At 46.0% G+C, this 16,537-nt stretch overlaps 1 protein-coding gene across 22 annotated transcripts in view; it reads right to left on the bottom strand.

Annotated features, from left to right (window-relative positions):
* The window catches only part of rap1gap2a (RAP1 GTPase activating protein 2a), a 62,279-nt gene that overhangs the window by 4,327 nt on the left and 41,415 nt on the right, over nucleotides 1-16,537 (bottom strand). For 3 of the 22 annotated variants that reach the window (XR_004164296.2, XM_031573399.2, XM_012828856.3), the window contains 18 exons: nucleotides 11,567-11,602; nucleotides 10,273-10,314; nucleotides 9,651-9,686; nucleotides 9,191-9,409; nucleotides 8,560-8,663; nucleotides 8,225-8,303; nucleotides 8,056-8,109; nucleotides 7,409-7,492; nucleotides 7,072-7,172; nucleotides 6,728-6,857; nucleotides 6,434-6,589; nucleotides 5,950-6,021; nucleotides 5,751-5,837; nucleotides 5,442-5,582; nucleotides 4,134-4,283; nucleotides 3,379-3,488; nucleotides 2,441-2,539; nucleotides 1,865-1,982 (listed from right to left, as the gene is read on the bottom strand). Coding sequence is in view for 21 of the 22 variants with exons in the window: in XM_031573399.2 (XP_031429259.1) it covers nucleotides 1,865-1,982; nucleotides 2,441-2,539; nucleotides 3,379-3,488; nucleotides 4,134-4,283; nucleotides 5,442-5,582; nucleotides 5,751-5,837; nucleotides 5,950-6,021; nucleotides 6,434-6,589; nucleotides 6,728-6,857; nucleotides 7,072-7,172; nucleotides 7,409-7,492; nucleotides 8,056-8,109; nucleotides 8,225-8,303; nucleotides 8,560-8,663; nucleotides 9,191-9,409; nucleotides 9,651-9,686; nucleotides 10,273-10,314; nucleotides 11,567-11,602 (1,818 nt within the window). In the remaining variant the exon portion in view is untranslated. Of the gene's footprint in view, nucleotides 1-1,864; nucleotides 1,983-2,440; nucleotides 2,540-3,378; nucleotides 3,489-4,133; nucleotides 4,284-5,441; nucleotides 5,583-5,750; nucleotides 5,838-5,949; nucleotides 6,022-6,433; nucleotides 6,590-6,727; nucleotides 6,858-7,071; nucleotides 7,173-7,408; nucleotides 7,493-8,055; nucleotides 8,110-8,224; nucleotides 8,304-8,559; nucleotides 8,664-9,190; nucleotides 9,410-9,650; nucleotides 9,687-10,272; nucleotides 10,315-11,566; nucleotides 11,603-12,808; nucleotides 12,973-13,014; nucleotides 13,497-14,537; nucleotides 14,816-14,890; nucleotides 14,977-15,106; nucleotides 15,253-15,295; nucleotides 15,343-16,537 lie in introns of those variants that run through there. The other 19 variants (XM_031573404.2, XM_031573403.2, XM_031573401.1 and 16 more) reach the window with 19 other exon arrangements.

Raw genomic sequence — 16,537 nt, 5'->3', positions numbered from 1 at the left:
TCTGTTCCTTGGGTGGTGTGTTTGTGTGTGTGTGTGTGTGTGTTAGGGGGGGATATAAAAATGTTAGTGTATTCATGAGTACCAAAGACGTCACTTTCGTGAAGCCTGCCGCCATCTTTGTGTCCAACTCTACCGTTATTCCCATTGTATTTGTACCCAATAGTAGCTAGTTAGTCATATATATTAATATATAGTAATAATATAATAATAATAATAATATAAATATAATAATGGTATTGTTTTCTATTGATAGGTTCTTAAAATTTAGACTTTTTAAAAGTAGTATTGTCTAATTCTAGTGGTTAGTTAGTTAGCTTTCATAGTTAGCCAACGAACAGAGTCATGACTACGAACACAGCACATCTGAATGAAGCAGAAAGACAACGATATTTAGAAAAAACATTGATTATTGGCTGCGATCCATATTTATTATCGGCAACTTTATTTTGTCCCTTAAAGTCTGCGAAACGTCTGCCCCAACTGTCCTTTCCCGACATATATATTTATCTTGTACACAATCCATCCCCATACACCGGAGATAGCCTGAAGGCTTTCAAAAGTACATCAATATGCAGTTGCAGGATGGGTGAACGACACCAAGATATGGCATCTGGAGACAAAAAATATGTATGTCATCACATGACATCTTAGTAATTCAAACAGCGATTTATCAACCGATTTATTTTAGTGGTGGTTAAGAGTGCCAATGTGGGCTAGCTAGGTGTAGCTAAAGCCTTTAGTGAAGGGCTAAACAGCTCGCTAACTATTAGCACTCTAGCTTGCTCAGGAGAGTTTAGCTCTGATAAGACACAGCAATTATTCACGATTGTATCAACGTGCTGCATTTCACTTAACATGTCAGTCATTCCCAGGCTCTGAACACAAAATCAACATGTCCGTGGATAGTGGTGCAGGAAGATACAAAGTGTTGACTGCACAATCTGAAGTTAGATGTTGGCTGCCAGTTGTCTCTTCTAATTTGCAGCCAACCATTTATTCCGCCGATCTAAATCTTTTGGTATACAATTAAATTGTTTCTTTGGGTAATTTTCGCGACTATTGTCGCATCCATCAGCACAACATAAGCAGGGCATTTTAACTTTCTGCGGGTTGTGACCGACTATTGTCTGTGTTGTGACCGGCGCTTAGCTAGACTTTCGGACACAAAGATGGCGGCGCTTAAACACAGTGACGTCACGTGGTACTCATGAATTTAGTGTATTAGTTATTGTTTAACAAATGGGCATGGCTAGCAAATGTTGGTTTTTTAATTGGTTCCATTATATCCCTATCAAAGCTCCTGGATACTCCCATTAGAACAATGGTTCAATTGATTCTGTTAAACTAATAAGCATACTATTGATCCTTGCTATTGGCAAACTGGTTACTCACTTGAACCATCTAATCATCCACATAGAAGAATCAAATCAATCTAGCTTAGAGCTATTCAGCTTTACGTAGACCTGGACAGCATTTCCCAAAAGCATTGTTGAGCAACCACTGTGGTGACCATGGGGAGGGAGAGGTGGAGAGAGAGGGAGAGGTGGAGAGTGAGGGAGAGGTGGAGAGAGAGAGAGAGAGAGAGAGAAAGAAAGAGAGAGAGAGAGAGAGAGAGAGCGAGCGAGAGAAAGAGAGAGAGAAAGAGCAAGACAAAGAGAGAAAGAAAGAGAAAGAGAGAAAGAGAAAGAGAGAAAGAGCAAGACAAAGAGAGAAAGAGAGAGAGAGAAAGAGACACTCTTCAACATTATAGTCTCCCTATTATTAAACGATGGTAGTTGTTCCCTGACGCTTTTGGGAAACACCCCCCTGATCAGCAGTAACGATGTCCGTGTGCTGATGAGCTCTGGGCTCTCTGGGGCCTCACCGTGTCCAGCTCCTCCAGGGCCTCCCCCTCCCCCGTGGTGCTGCTGAAGCTGCTGGTGCTGGAGGAGGAGCGGGAGATGTTGGCCCGGCTGCTTCCCTCCTTCAGCTTCATGAAAGGCCTGGTGGTGGGAACGGATATTACAGCTTTTACAACACTGTACCATTTGGAACATTTCATGGGCCAATAAAATTTATTTTTAGATACTGATCAACACAACACTAACCGTAGGTTTCAACGTATTTCATTCTAATAGTATTTTGAGAATGAAACACAACATAGAATAGTAAGCAGGTAATCTACACTATTGTGACTTACACCACAAGCCTGTACTCAACATATATACCGCTAATACATTTATTCTTTGTATTACATCAAAAACAGAAAACCAGACAAAAACACATGCCTCATAATTATTTATAATAGAGCCTGGTTGTAGTACTTCTCAGGGAATAGTGTTATATTTACATAGGCCTCATCCATCAGTCCTATCGTGTAAAACAAGGGGATTAAGAGGATAAAGTTAATTAGCACTTGTAAATGTGGAGCTGTGAAATCCCAGGCAAAGTCTCTGCTCACCTCTCCTTATTAGGACAGATCTCCGGGGAGCTTGGATTGGACGAGGTCTCTGACCTCCCCTCCTGTGTTTGTGAACACGCCTCTGACATCTTTGGGTCACTGTGGAGAACAACAAATCACTGTCAGTGACACTATAATGTGCAATGCATGCAGATGTCCCAATCATGTACATGCTAGAACCCAATAAAGACACAACAAGCCACCCTTGGAACCTGAGACAGTGTGTGACTGATCGTACGCCATTTGAGATTTGGTCTGATGTTGCACTGGTGAAAAATGAACCGGTCTGCCTCCTAAAGCCTGATGGGCAGAGCAGTGAACACAAAGACTAAGTGTATGAGACATGCTGTAAATATGTGGTAAATGATCACAGATGGGTATTTTTTTTGGATTCTGGCTCAGTGAGACGCCAGTGGGTTGATCAATCAAAGTGCTGCCCCCTCCTCCGAAACATTAATGTGACAATATTTGTATTGCCTGGATTAAGGTCTCAAAGTGTTCAAGACGTAGTGTAAAAAACAAAAAAGCTCACTACAAAGCTCACTTTTCACATTCAGTTGTCATGTCATATTCACAAATTCTACACTGGGCAAATACCACAGTAATATATTTCTGCTGAAGAAAAGTCCCCTAATAGTTTATTAGTGTGACCACACCTCAACCCCAAAGTCTAAATTGAAACCAGGTGATTGAGTAGCCTACTATGATATTTGGATCCTTACTGTACACTGATATACATTTCCACACCTTAACCGAGGCCATAGAATGACATGTTATTATGATGGCGACAAAAATGGATGTGTTTAAACAGTGGTGCAAGTGGCCAGAGTCTGATTTATTGTGGGTCTCTCCAGTTAGTCATCGAAAGCCCAAGGCTGATTTATTGTGGGCCTCTCCCGTTAGTAATCGAAGCCCAAGGCTGGAGCAAAAGCAGTGACCTGCGGAAGTGGCTGGCGGGGCTGTCAGTGCTGGAGTGGAGCCGAGGGAAGAGACCAGAGCGCCGCTTCACCGGGCTCTTCAGGGGAGACTTGGCTGAAAGTGCAGGGGGCTAAAATACACACACACACACACACACACACACACACACACACACACACACACACACACACACACACACACACACACACACACACACACACACACACACACACACACACACACACACACACACACACACACACAGAGAGGAAATGGAGAGCAGGAAGAGTGGCTGGTTACAGGGGCCACAACACATTAATATCACTCATCTTTGTTAGTGCATATCCTGTGTGAGACATGACCCTCTTGCAACAACACATGGACTCTTCCCATAGCAAGCACACACAGCGACCACAATGTCCAGCTCTCTTAACAGGAAAAAGTGGCCTGAGAGAGTGAGACCTAAGGGATATTTACATGTCTATCAATATGTCTACGTGTTGGGTTGTTCACAAAGAGGTACAAAGTGATTCATAATATTGTGGAGAATGGACAGGACAACAAATCACTGTTTTTACATAGAGTACAATCCACATAGGTAACTGTTGCTTCTCCTTAAACACACCGTCTCTGTGTGTGTGTCTCTCTCTGTGTGTGTCTCTCTGTGTGTGTGTCTCTCTGTGTGTGTGTGTCTCTCTCTGTGTGTGTCTCTCTCTCTCTCTCTCCCTGTGTGTCTCTCTCTCTGTGTCTCTCTCTCTGTGTGTCTCTCTCTCACCGTGAAGGTGCTCTTGGTGCACTCTGTGCTGCTCTGTGGGAGCCCCCCTCCGCTGAGGCTGGCTGGGACCCCCCCTCCGACCCCTGGGCTCCGGTGGCGATGGGCCCCCACCATCGTCTCCATGGAGTGGCTGCGCACCCGCATGGCCCTCTGGGACAGGTGCAGGAAAGGAGGAGAGAGAGAGAGGGATGAGAGAGGGGAAGAGAGAGAGAGAGAGAGCGAGAGAGGGGATGGCAGGAGAGATGGGTGTAGAAAAGGGACACATGAATTTAAAGGAGGGGGAGTAGGGAGGAAGAGAGAAGAAAGGAAGGAACTATTTGTCAACTGAGACTGAAATTAAAACAGAACTCAGACGCCTAAGGGGAGTCACTGGTGCACAAAAGCACTACTGTGAGGCAATCATGGCTGAAATTACAAAGAAGAAATGTGATATTTCTCCTTGCGTGTGAAAACAAGGTATCATTTTATTAGTAAAAACAAAAGGTGTCTGGGAATTATGTAATTTCCACTTGACACCAGCAGAGGGCTCTATATGCCTTATGTTAATGCTTTAGTGTCAGACGTTCAGATTTTACAAGGTCAGTCCTGCTCACAAGTTCATCACGATAAGAATCAACAGTGACAATAAGGCACAATTTATGATTTATTGTGGGGCATTTTTTCATCAGTAGGTCATCCATTCTGACAACGTTTAAATCAAATACACTTTTCTTCTCTACAAAGTGACAAAATAGCAATGAATCATAATGCATAATCCCTTCAGCTCTTGTATAAAAATATTAAATACTGAAAACAAAACACAATGAACAGGCAAACTTCTGAAATGGAATGTTACTGCATCTGTCTAATATCACAAAAGTCTGAGGTAATAGTATTATTTAAGCGAGGTGCGTGGTCAAAGCGATTGGGCGTAGTAGTAGACAGTCATGGCAGTTGCACAGATCAGCACAGCGCCACCAGTTGATGAGAGAGGAATGCTGACAACACAGCTCCACACTGCCTGGAAACAGTCAAAGACCAACCTGTCAGAAGATGTTTGCTTTTGTGTGTGTGTGTGTGTGTGTGTGTGTGTGTGTGTGTGTGTGTACGTGCGTATGTGTGTATGCGTTTGTGTTTCTGAGGACGGAGACAGAAGATCAACGTTAGATCAACCAGTGTGTGAGTGCAGGGAGTGTGTGAGTGAGTGGTTAGAACAGCAGGAGGCTGGTGCTGTGACAGCTTTCTGTCTGGCTGAGGCACAGCTCTGACACGGGGGCCTGGAAAAGAGCAGGCAGGCAGGCGGGCGGGGGCAGGCAGGCAGTGTCTCACCTTAAAGGACTCCAGCAGGCCCCCGTGGCCTCCATTCTCCAGCTTGTCCTCATCTCCACCCGTGCCCAGCCCCAGTGTGGCCTGAGTCTGCATGTGGAGCTCGTCATGGAGGTTGTCCAAGAGCGCTGCCCGCGTTCGACCCTGCCATTTACACACACACACACACACACGAAAGGCATATAAGCAGAGACAGACAAACGCACTTGCACACAAGCAAACATATTTGCCACAAAAATTACACACACCACAAATATTCACACTCATTATCAGAGTGTCAGTTCAACATAGATCAGAGGTTTTCATTCTCACCTCCAGCTTGGCAAACTTGTCAGACTTGTAACAGGCATTCTCCGCATTGATTAGTTTCGTCAGCAGGAAGTCGCGAAACTCAGGCCCCTGGGTACGAATTCACAAACGTCAGAATGTGACAGAAAACAAAAACCTCCAATAAATCTCTATGTCATTCTCTCACTCAATCACACTGCAAGGACCCATCAGGGTGCCTCACCTTCTTGAAAACGGCAGGATTTGGGAGAGGGGGGCCAAACGCAGGCACATCCTCCCGAGCCGTGACCGAGACCTGTGAGGGGAAAAGGTGTTGGCAAACGTGATCGCAGAGTCAAAGTCATGCCAAAGAAGGAGCTGGTTCTATTCTGTGCCAGTGGCTGGATGAACCTAATCCTATTGCATAATACAAAGCTCTTAACTTCCTCTCCACAGGTTTGGAATGGGGCCCAATGGAGGCTTATCGTGAATGTGGAGGCGTGTGTGTATGCATGTGTGTGTGTGTGTGTGTGTGTGTGTGTATATATGCGTCAGTAAAGGTGTGTGTAGGTGGGTTAATGTTTTAGTCATCACGTTTAGTGCTCTGCATGGTTGTAGTTTATCTATGCAAGTCTTTTTGTCTGTGTGTGTGTGTGTGTGTGTGTGTGTGTGTGTGTGCGCGCGCGCACGTGTGTGAATGAGACATCATATCAGAGTTGCATCGTTACCTTGTATGTGGTATGATCAGTACAAGGGTTTTCCACCTGCACCAGCACGTAGGCATGGAGGAAGTTGGAGGCGATCATGTCAGGGACAAAGGGCGTGGCATCCTCCTGGAAGACTGCGGCCACAATGTCGTTCCCAATGTGCCTCTTCCTCTGGAGCTGTAGAGAGAGACCAGTGCAGAATACAAACACTGCGAGCAAGCAAAGAGCCCGAGAGGACAGGATGTTTGTTGAGCAAAGTTCTTGTGGAGAACATATGAGATGTAACCGTTTGTGTGTATGTGCATGTTTGGATACCTGTTGGACATCTCCCTCCGTGAAGGGCAGCTTTGTGGACACGTGCAACATGATTTCCCTCTGGCGAAAGACCGTGTACACTGACTGTGTTCCTGTCTGACCATGAGACACATCTAGCCCGCCGCGAAACCTGTGGAAAACCAGAGGGCAAGACTCCATAGTCCATATAATATTTCATATAATATACAATAGACAATACGTGAATAAAACCTTTGTCCCTTTATCTATCATCTAACGCCTTGGAGAGTCATACTGTACCCATGGTAATAAAGCAGTATTATAACCCATGCACATTGTTTTTTTTCACTGGGTCTAACACTGGCTTTGATGGTACTGAATCTAACCCTTTGAAATCCTGGAGCTCAATGGTGTCTCCCAGCATGCTCAGGAACTCAGCGAAGGCCGGCGTCTCCTCGTTGTTGCCGAACAGCTCCTCCTCTGAGGTCTGAGGGAGAAAAGGGAGGAAAGGAGTTGGGGAGAATGGAGCACAGTGTTAGTGGAGGGTAAGGCTCTTCCTCATTCTCTATGGCAGAGCAAACGTGCTCAGATGGTGATATCGCTGCAGCGTTCACATTTAGGTTTTATGATGTTTGTCTACACGGCACACTGACAAATGTTTGCTTTATCGGGTTGCACAGCGAGGCTGTGCAAACTATTCCCCGTGAAGACACCCTCTCTCACCTGGCCGAACTTCTGGTAGATGACACCAAACTTGAAGGTGTTGTTCACTTCGTGCTCGTCGTTGCATACGATCAGTTGCGACCCCTTGAGGGTGACAAAACAACATGGAGGAGGAGGAGCAGGAGGATGAGAAAGAAAAAAAAAAATGAAAACGTTATCATAAAGAATGCCAGAGGAGTAGCATATGTGCATCAGCGCCACTCCATAATTCAGAGGGCCCTTCTCCCACTCCTCCATGGCTCAGAGAGCAGCACTGCCTGAGGACGAGATGGGGCCATTTTGAGAGAAGCCCAGCTGAGAATGCCAGAGAGAGAGAGAGAGAGACAGAGAGAGACAGAGAGAGAGAGAGAGACATGAGAGAGACAGACAGAGAGAGAGACAGAGAGACAGAGAGACAGAGAGAGAGACAGCAGATGGGCTGCATAACGCCCCCGGAGCGGGCGGCCAAAACTAACTCCATAATCCAAGCGCTCGGAGAGGATCTGAGGCGACTGGAAATAGAGCGGCAAGAGCAGTCACGGAGGACGAGGACCAGACAATATTATACCAAGGTCTACTCGCAGCACATTGCTATTCATACTGGCCTTTGGGGAGGAGGCTGAGAGAGAGAGAGATTGAGAGTAATGGAGGTGTGGTAAGAGACTCACTCTGGGGTAAAGGACTGGATTGAACTTCAGCCCAGTGACATCCTCACACAGCAGCTGAAAAACACACAGATTGACACCATATGAAATCCCACCTGGACACTTTTAATGGAACTGTTTGCTTTTCTGCAGTGTGTCAAGGAAAACGGATCGGGCACGCTTGAGGGCAAACCTTGGCTATCTGCGGCACACTGGGCAGCTGTGTGAGTCCAGCCAGGGAGATCCTGTCGTGGAGCGTCTTCATCTTTGACCTGCAGAGATGACACACACACACACACACACACACACACACACACACACACACACACACACACACACACACACACACACACACACACACACCCCATGATCACCTATTCGACACGAGGGGCTGAAGATGACTTCCTGGGTCAGACCATTAAATCCGCTCAACATGCGGAGTATGCCTGGGGAGACACTGAAGGCACTGTTGGCCTAAAGATGGAGAGCTAATGGAGGTGTGGGAGGCAGACATGAGCCCTGTCCTACCTCAGAATAATACGCAGGAACTCCTGACCCTCTGCCTCCTCGTGTTTCAGGGACATAATGAGGTTCCCCACACTGCTACCTGTGCAGTAGTAATTGATGTGCTCCTACAGTGAATCCATGGAGGGAGGGAGAGAAAAAGGAAAACAGAGGAAGATTAAAAGAAAAAATGAACAGGCAGGCAGAGATGATAGTCACAGTCATATCCTGTTTTAGTTAATTTTTTTGCTAATTGTCTGGGGAAGCCTGATTTTCCATCACAGTGTTCCTGAGAGTAGAGTAGCCATGTGCTGTTAACTGAGCACTTTGGGACAACTGGCCAAGCGAAGCTCAGGAAGGCTGTGCTGAGCTTTAATACACCAGCTACACAGACTGAACCCCTGATGACGGGACTAACGGAGTTCTCTAAATGTTTTACCAGTTTAATACAATTTTGTAAAAAAAAAAAATCTTTAGAACATTATAAATTTGGGTCTGTTTTATTTATGAAAAACTAAAATAACAATGTTTTCCAGCATGTTAAAAAGACTGGCGGAAGCCTAAGTGGTACTGAGGGCATCCAGAACCTCATCCCCAGCCCTCGTTATTCTTGACTGAGGGACTGAGACGGACACGGCAGCTCACAGTGGCTCACCCTGCCCAGGAAGTGTTTGCGGTAGGCCCGCGCCATGCTGTTGCACTCCAGCCGGTAGCCAAAGCCCCCGCCGGGGCTCATGCCCTCCCAGTCGTCCTCCTCGCAGAAGCTGCTGTCTGACGAGGTGGGAGTACCCACGGGAGCCTCCGCATCCTCGATCCAGTAGCCCCCAAACTGGGGGAGGATGACCTGCGGGTAGGGGCCACCCTTCTCCAGAACCTGCGGACAGATGCGTTGTGGAGAAGTGAAGGGGTCTGTGTTGAATGTAGATGAACTGTGTGAAATATATTTCTGAATGTGAGGAGTGTCGGTGGCAATCAGCAGTTCAAACAAGGTGAACAAATAAAACCACTTGTGAAAGGGGCAGCGTTGTGTGGTTACTGCAAATAAACCGTGAACTTGTAATTGGGTGTTTGCAACTGCAAATGTGTTTACAGCTATAGGTGCTTGTGTGACTCACATCTTCTATGCGGGGGTAAGGGATGTAGTCATCCTGCTGGAGAGAAAGCGAGAGACAACGCTGAATACTGATGTTTAAACAGACTGCTAATACATCAATGAACTCAGTTGGAACTGCCACCATGACGGGCACAAATGGTATAAATCAAAGGATGGGCACGGTACAAAATCACAAACAAGGATGACAACACCGAATGAACAAGTCATCACAAACAGGGTATGAAATCTTGCCAACCCCTCGTTCAACCAAGGAAAAGCGCTTATTTATTTTAGGGAAGATAATACTTCCTTTTGCACTTTAGTGAGACCTCGAGGCCCGGTTTTATTAGCCTACACCGGCTATTATGCCACGAATAAAATCAAATTTCTGTCTCGTAAAAAAAGCGCTTCACGGGGAGCAAGCGAGCCAGAGGTTAGCAGAGGTGAACACGCACAGTAATTTGTCATGGAAGGAAGCGGGACAAAATAAAAACAGCGGGTGGATAGACACGAGGGGGGGGGGGGTATTCAGCACAACAAGATGAGAACAGCTACAGTGAAACAGGGGAAAGGCACACAGCAGTGACGGGAACTGGCCTTCCGTCACCGCATTGAAGACAGTGACTGCACATAGCATTCCGCACCTTACGCCTCTGGATCGGTTTAGCCTCCTCTGCCATGGGGATCTGGTCCCAGCGGACAGCGTGTCAAAGAGAGGGGGGGGGGGGGGTTGTTTGTCAGTGTTATATAAAATAAGGAGATGCAAGAATGACTGTGTGAGACTCAAACCTGCTCACGTAGAAACCAGCTCTACTTGTATCCTTAGGGGAGTATGCATTTTCTGTTGACACATCCTGAATTGCACAATAACTGGTGCCCAGCTGGACTGGATTATGAGAGAAAAAAAAACAAACAAAAAAAAAACAACCTACAACACACCTCATATGAAGACAAAAAGAGGTTTAAAATATATATAAGGAGGATATAACACTACCTACAGTATATACTACCCAGATCTTGCTATAACGTCTTAGCAGCAGTCACACTCTATAAGAAAATGTCACACAAGTACTCTTGGAAACTGTTGGAAAGTCCTGCTGGTCTGGTCAGGCCTTTCTGGTGTGTTCCAGTCAGTATGACTGGAAAAGTTGGTGGGTTTAGGAGCATCTCAGCGCTGGGTTTCTGTGTGCCGCTGTGTCTCTAGTGTCCTTAATGTGAGCATCTCAGCGCTGGGTTTCTGTGTGCCGCTGTGTCTAGTGTCCTTAATGTGAGCCGCGCCATGGCTGCTCACAGCAGGCCCTACACTCAGTGGACCCCTGAGACAATCAGCTCTCTGATCATCCATTTGAAACTGCAGGTTTTTAAGCATTTTTCTCCATTAATGGATAAGGAAGGGGAAGAGAGAGAGAGAGATAGAGATAGATATGTGATGGTCGATGAAAGACAGCCGCCACCACAGTGTCCTTGCACTGAAGCCATTGGCGCATACTGATCACATTTTGCCACATATTGATCAGTTTCCAGTTCCTCCTAATGTTTCCCACGAAACCCATGTGGTTCACGGGGCAGAGTGGCTGTGAATGCCCCCCGCCCCTAAGTAGCCCACTCTCAGAGACCTGCTGGAGCTCAACACGCAGATAAATCTATGCGCTCCAATTTGAGCGTTCTTTCAGCCCTGCTGGGCAATTATTCAATCAAGGTCACAGAGTGGAGCCTGTGGTCCCAGGCTTCAGAGAACCAGAAAGAGAGAGAGAAAAAATAAATACAAATAAAATACTTCAGGGACACGAAACTGAAGGACAAAATAATTATTCCCACTGCGGGTTTCATAAGGCGCTTGATGAGAAAATCTCAGAAATAACCCAAACGGAGTGAAACTATGACATAAAGTTGGGGTCTGCTCAGTGCAGACACCCCGGAGCGAACATGCAACCTTACCTGCATCCTTTCCAGCATGTCAAAGAACTCCGCCGACTGAAAAAAAAAGAGAGACAATGATGAGCGCAATAGTTAAGCACCGACCCTATGATATGAATACAATTAATAACACTTCGTTAATAATAGTTTATCTGTAAAGCCAAAATACTGGAAAGGATTGATGGATTAAAAAAACGCAGTGAATCAATCTCTAATAGGCACTCTTAATAGGCTGTGTTATTACTTTGGTTGAATGAAAACATAAATTAAGGATGGTTTATGCTTTTATGAAATGTCAAAAACTAATATCCTGTTGCTGCTCCCTGTTGATATTTTATGTTAATATTGCTCAGATAAATTGCTCAAGTCCTTCCTTGTGTATAATTAGCTTGGCAGAGACTCTCTGCCACAAAAGCAGTCCTCAGCTCTCTCAGGTCGGGCATTTGAGAACACACCACAGGCTTGGCCAGCAGCCATTAGAAGATAGTCCCTCAGTGGACACATATCACGCCCACATAAACAAACAAACAAAAAACAGAGAAAGAGGGGGGGAAATAAAGAAGAAACCAATCTGCAGTCTTTTCCCGCAACAAACACTCAGAGAGTTTATGGCCAGAGGGGGCTGCTGAATACTAATGAAAGGACACACACACACACACACACACACACACACACACACACACACACACACACACACACACACACACACACACACACACACACACACACACACACACACACACACACACACACACACACACACACACACACACACACGCAACCTAAACGTATAAGAGGTGTAACATTCTTCTGACATGTACAACTAGCCACAGACAAACAGGTCTGACTATCTATAAGGAAGAAGGGGAACCACCGAGACTCGTCTGAACACAGACACACAACAGAAGACAGCAGAATGACTTATGAGCATCAGGTGGCTAATCTGCCTCCATCATACCACAGAGTTCATGTAGGCTGTCTGGAATGGCAGGCTGTATGCAGAGGTGAAGAGGTCTTGGTGAGATACTTTGAGAACTTGATGTATGTGTAGAAGTGTAGAAATGACTCTAAACTTAGTTATACGACCATTGTAAGACTAAATGACACAATTAAAGCTAAGAAATATGACATATCCATAACTGAGTGAGCTATAAATCCAAAGGCAACCAAAAGGAGAAGTGGGTGGTTCACCCACCTCCTTACATCAAAACATTCACCTCAGCAGCTCTTAAACCCTGTTAAAAGTATATCACCTCACCTCACCTTTAAAAGCAGAATCTCAGGCTCATAAAAAGAAGGGTCTCCCACATGTAGATCCTTACTGTGTCTTTCGGAAAGATACAGTCGGTGTGTACACACCAGGTGAGCATGCCACTCACCCTGGGAGAGGGGGGGGGGGGGTTAATAATTAACCCGTACATCAGCAAAGAACCCGGGCTAGTCCAAAATGTAAACAAAGCACGACTCACAAGTGGCTGGGCTTGTCTCGATAACCTTGGAGATGTGAATACCCACCAGCAGGGCAGGGTCCGGCCAAGCACAACGCTCGACAGCTGTGTCAAGTCTCTCCGGGGTATTGCGGGTAATTATCAATCGGCTATGGCTACCAGGTGGAAGCGGTGCAAAGTGTTACGAGCCGAGGAACAAAAGAAGCAACAAGCTGTTGCAGCAAAGCCTTCTTCTGGTTCGATGTGCGTGTGTTTACTCTTATGCCATGGCTTTTCCACTGCGACGACACTCAGCGAGAGTTCTTATCTGAGGCGGCCGCCTGCTGTGTGGGTCTGTGTTGAGCAGCAGATTAGCAGGACTGGTGCTGAGAGAGCGAGCAGCCTGCCCTCAATCCCCCACATTCAACCTCCATGCTCTGCAGCCTGCCCTAGGCCCATCTTCAAGAAACAATAACCACACACACACACACACACACACACACACACACACACACACACACACACACACACACACACACACACACACACACACACACATTCACCTTGCCCCAAACATTTTCCCAGCTCTGTGCCCCACTCAGAAAGTTTTTAAAATCCTCTTCCGTGTTTTTGCTCCAGCCGTGTCGATTTGCTGATTAGCTTCCTTAACAAGGAAGCAAAAGACTAAGTGGAATCAGCTGGCTCAGTGGAAAGACACAGAGACGTGTTTAATCTGTCCTTCTGGGGAGCACCCAACTCTGAACTTAAGACATGCCCCTAAGAAGACACAAACTCTACCCGTGAGAACATTTGAGGGGGTTTTGGGGGGGTGCTCACACAGCCAGAGAGAACTGGATTGGAAAGACCAAAGCAGAAAACAAGGCATTACAGGAGAGAATACCAGGGAGGACATCAAACTGTTTTAAACTGGGAGGTACTGCACTGTACATGGGATATAATTAGCTTTGGCAGTGACTCAACAACTGTGTGAAGACAGACATTGTGCTGTAACCCAACACTCAGGCCAAGAATTAACCACAGCATACTACCCTAAGACGTGTTCCTGAAGTAGATGGAATGACTGGTAGGGTGGGGGCGTCTTGCTCTTTGTCCAGTGTCAGTGGTGCATGTACCCAACACACAAACACACATATGCACAGACACAGACAGGCAGGCATATTAACTCACTCAAACAGACTCGCACGCACGCACTAACAGTATACAGGAGTTACAAATCCTTGTACTCTCTGAGGATTGGCATCTGACAGACTTTTGTTCCTCCTGCTTTGCGCTCTGCCTTTCTAAAATGACCCGTTTTCATTGCCAGGTCTCCTCCTGAGAGGGTATATTAATGTACTCAGCTGGAGTAACGATCACGCCCCCCCCATCAGCAAGTGACCCCCTCTATACTGCACCACCCCGGGGCACTGCAGTACACTCCAAAGGACACCGACCCAACAAATAACCTCCACCGCAGACAAACAACATGACAAAACGAACAAACGACATTACTGAACAAACAAACGACATAACCAAAGACAAGAAAGGCGATTCCCACTCATTACCCCTGTCTGAGAGTGTCCTTGTCCTCTGAAGTAAAGTTTGAATAACGCCTCTCTGCCCCGCTAGCTTCTGTTCTCGCCCACGCCGACTGCGGTAACAGGGTGGACAGGTGAAGACAGACTACGTTCTCAGGCGAACCTGTCCTACCAGTGTGTCCGCCGATATTTGATCTCACTTTCCCATTCTGCTGCTTTCCGTGTGGCTAAGCGTGTAGCAGCACTTAAGACCTTATCAAGAGACCGCAGGCTCTCTATTTCCTCTCTGGCTTTCACTGAAATACGGTGGCGCTTGCCAGGGAGTGGTTTCTCACAGACATGTTATGAATGAGACAGTGTAGAGAGGGATATATACTTACAAACTGTATTTTTTTACCTCTGCCTGCCTCTATTGCGCTCTCATACAGGACACACACATCCTCCCTTTTCCGTGCACACAAAGACACATACGGTACACACATTCTCTCCTTGGGTCAAACCTGTCACAACACAAACACACTCTCTCTCAAGCATACCTTCACACACACACACACGCGCTAAGAGTGTGAATACTCCACCGGTAGCTTCGCCCACACCTGCTATTGTTCAGAGCAGGTGCTAATGGACCAGAGTCACACGTCTTAGTGAGGCAGGTGTGATGAGGATTCCATTACTGACGTGTTACTCCACAACCAAACACACACACTTCTCCTTTCCGGGGGAAACAGAGTACCCCAGAGATGCCCAACCGGAAAATGGCTGTCTCTGCTCTCCACAAGACTCACTGTGATTGGCCCGTGCTGACTGCCGGCTGCCGGTCCACAGATTACGGCTGAAGTAATGAAATATGGGCCTCAGTGAGGATAGCATTTTAATGACCGGTGTGTTCACTTAAACTGTAAAGCTGTAATCTCTCTCTCTCTCTCTCTCTCTCGCTCTCTCTCTCTCGCGCTCTCTCTCTCTCTGTTTGTGGTCTTTTTTTATGGTCCAACATGGCACGGAGCTGTCATCGTGATTAAGCTGAGGAGACTGCTTCAGTTTCAGCAGGTGGCTCACTTGCGTCATTGCAAAAAACCCTCCTAATATCCCAGTCAGTTATTAACAAGCTGCAGGTGTGATTCTTTCTTACGATCTTCACCCCAAGACAAAGTTAATTTCGCCTTCCCTGCACACTGCACATGACACACAGCATCCCTCTCTCTCTCCACCCCTCCCTCCACTAATTCTCTCCTCTACTCCTTCCATTTCCTCTTTTTCATCTCTCTCACAGTTTTTTTTTCACTCCGCTGAGACGAGCTAACACAGTTCAAGGTGACATCTGACCACTCTTTTTCTCAGCGACACCCTCTATTTAACTCTTATCAGACAGCCAATCGGCCTCTAGATTCCATCTATTACCCCTGTGGTGGGATTCAAAATAGCCATTGCACTTGTTTGTACAGACACAGATGCTTATGACGCTAAAAATAGTTAATTGGAAGAAGCTGACTGTGGTGTTGGCCCAAAAGCCCTTCATTTATATTAACAGCTGAAAAGCCTCTTCTTTTTTTATCTTGATTTTCAAATATCGTTTTACGATACCTTTACACATACTGTACAACATTCCAGAAGGTGTAATTCTACTTCCATGTTTTGTGTTACTAACCTATACATAGTGACTGTGTTAACTTTTACTGTTACTAACCTTTACATAGTGATTCTGTGTTCACTTTTACTGTTACTAACCTTTACATAGTGACTGTGTTCACTTTTACTGTTACTAACCTATACATAGTGACTGTGTTGAACTGTTTACATACAAACACAAAGTGACTGCATTCTTAACAGTTAACAGCTCCTGTTTTAACTGTTTGTAAAAGCAAGATACACAAAACATTGCTATAAGCAGCAATAAGGAGTTTTGGTCTAAAAGTAGTCAGCTATAGAAAATCTAAAGAAATCAGGAGATTGGTTTCTCCTTGGGAACACATACATACAAACTCCACGGGACCTCACAGCCATCGCATCGCTCAGGAAGGAGAGGTGCA

This window comes from Clupea harengus, chromosome 9 (assembly GCF_900700415.2).
Source record: "Clupea harengus chromosome 9, Ch_v2.0.2, whole genome shotgun sequence".
NCBI lineage: Eukaryota > Metazoa > Chordata > Actinopteri > Clupeiformes > Clupeidae > Clupea > Clupea harengus.
Note: the sequence above shows the minus strand (reverse complement) of the source record. Positions and strands in the feature narration are given on the sequence as shown.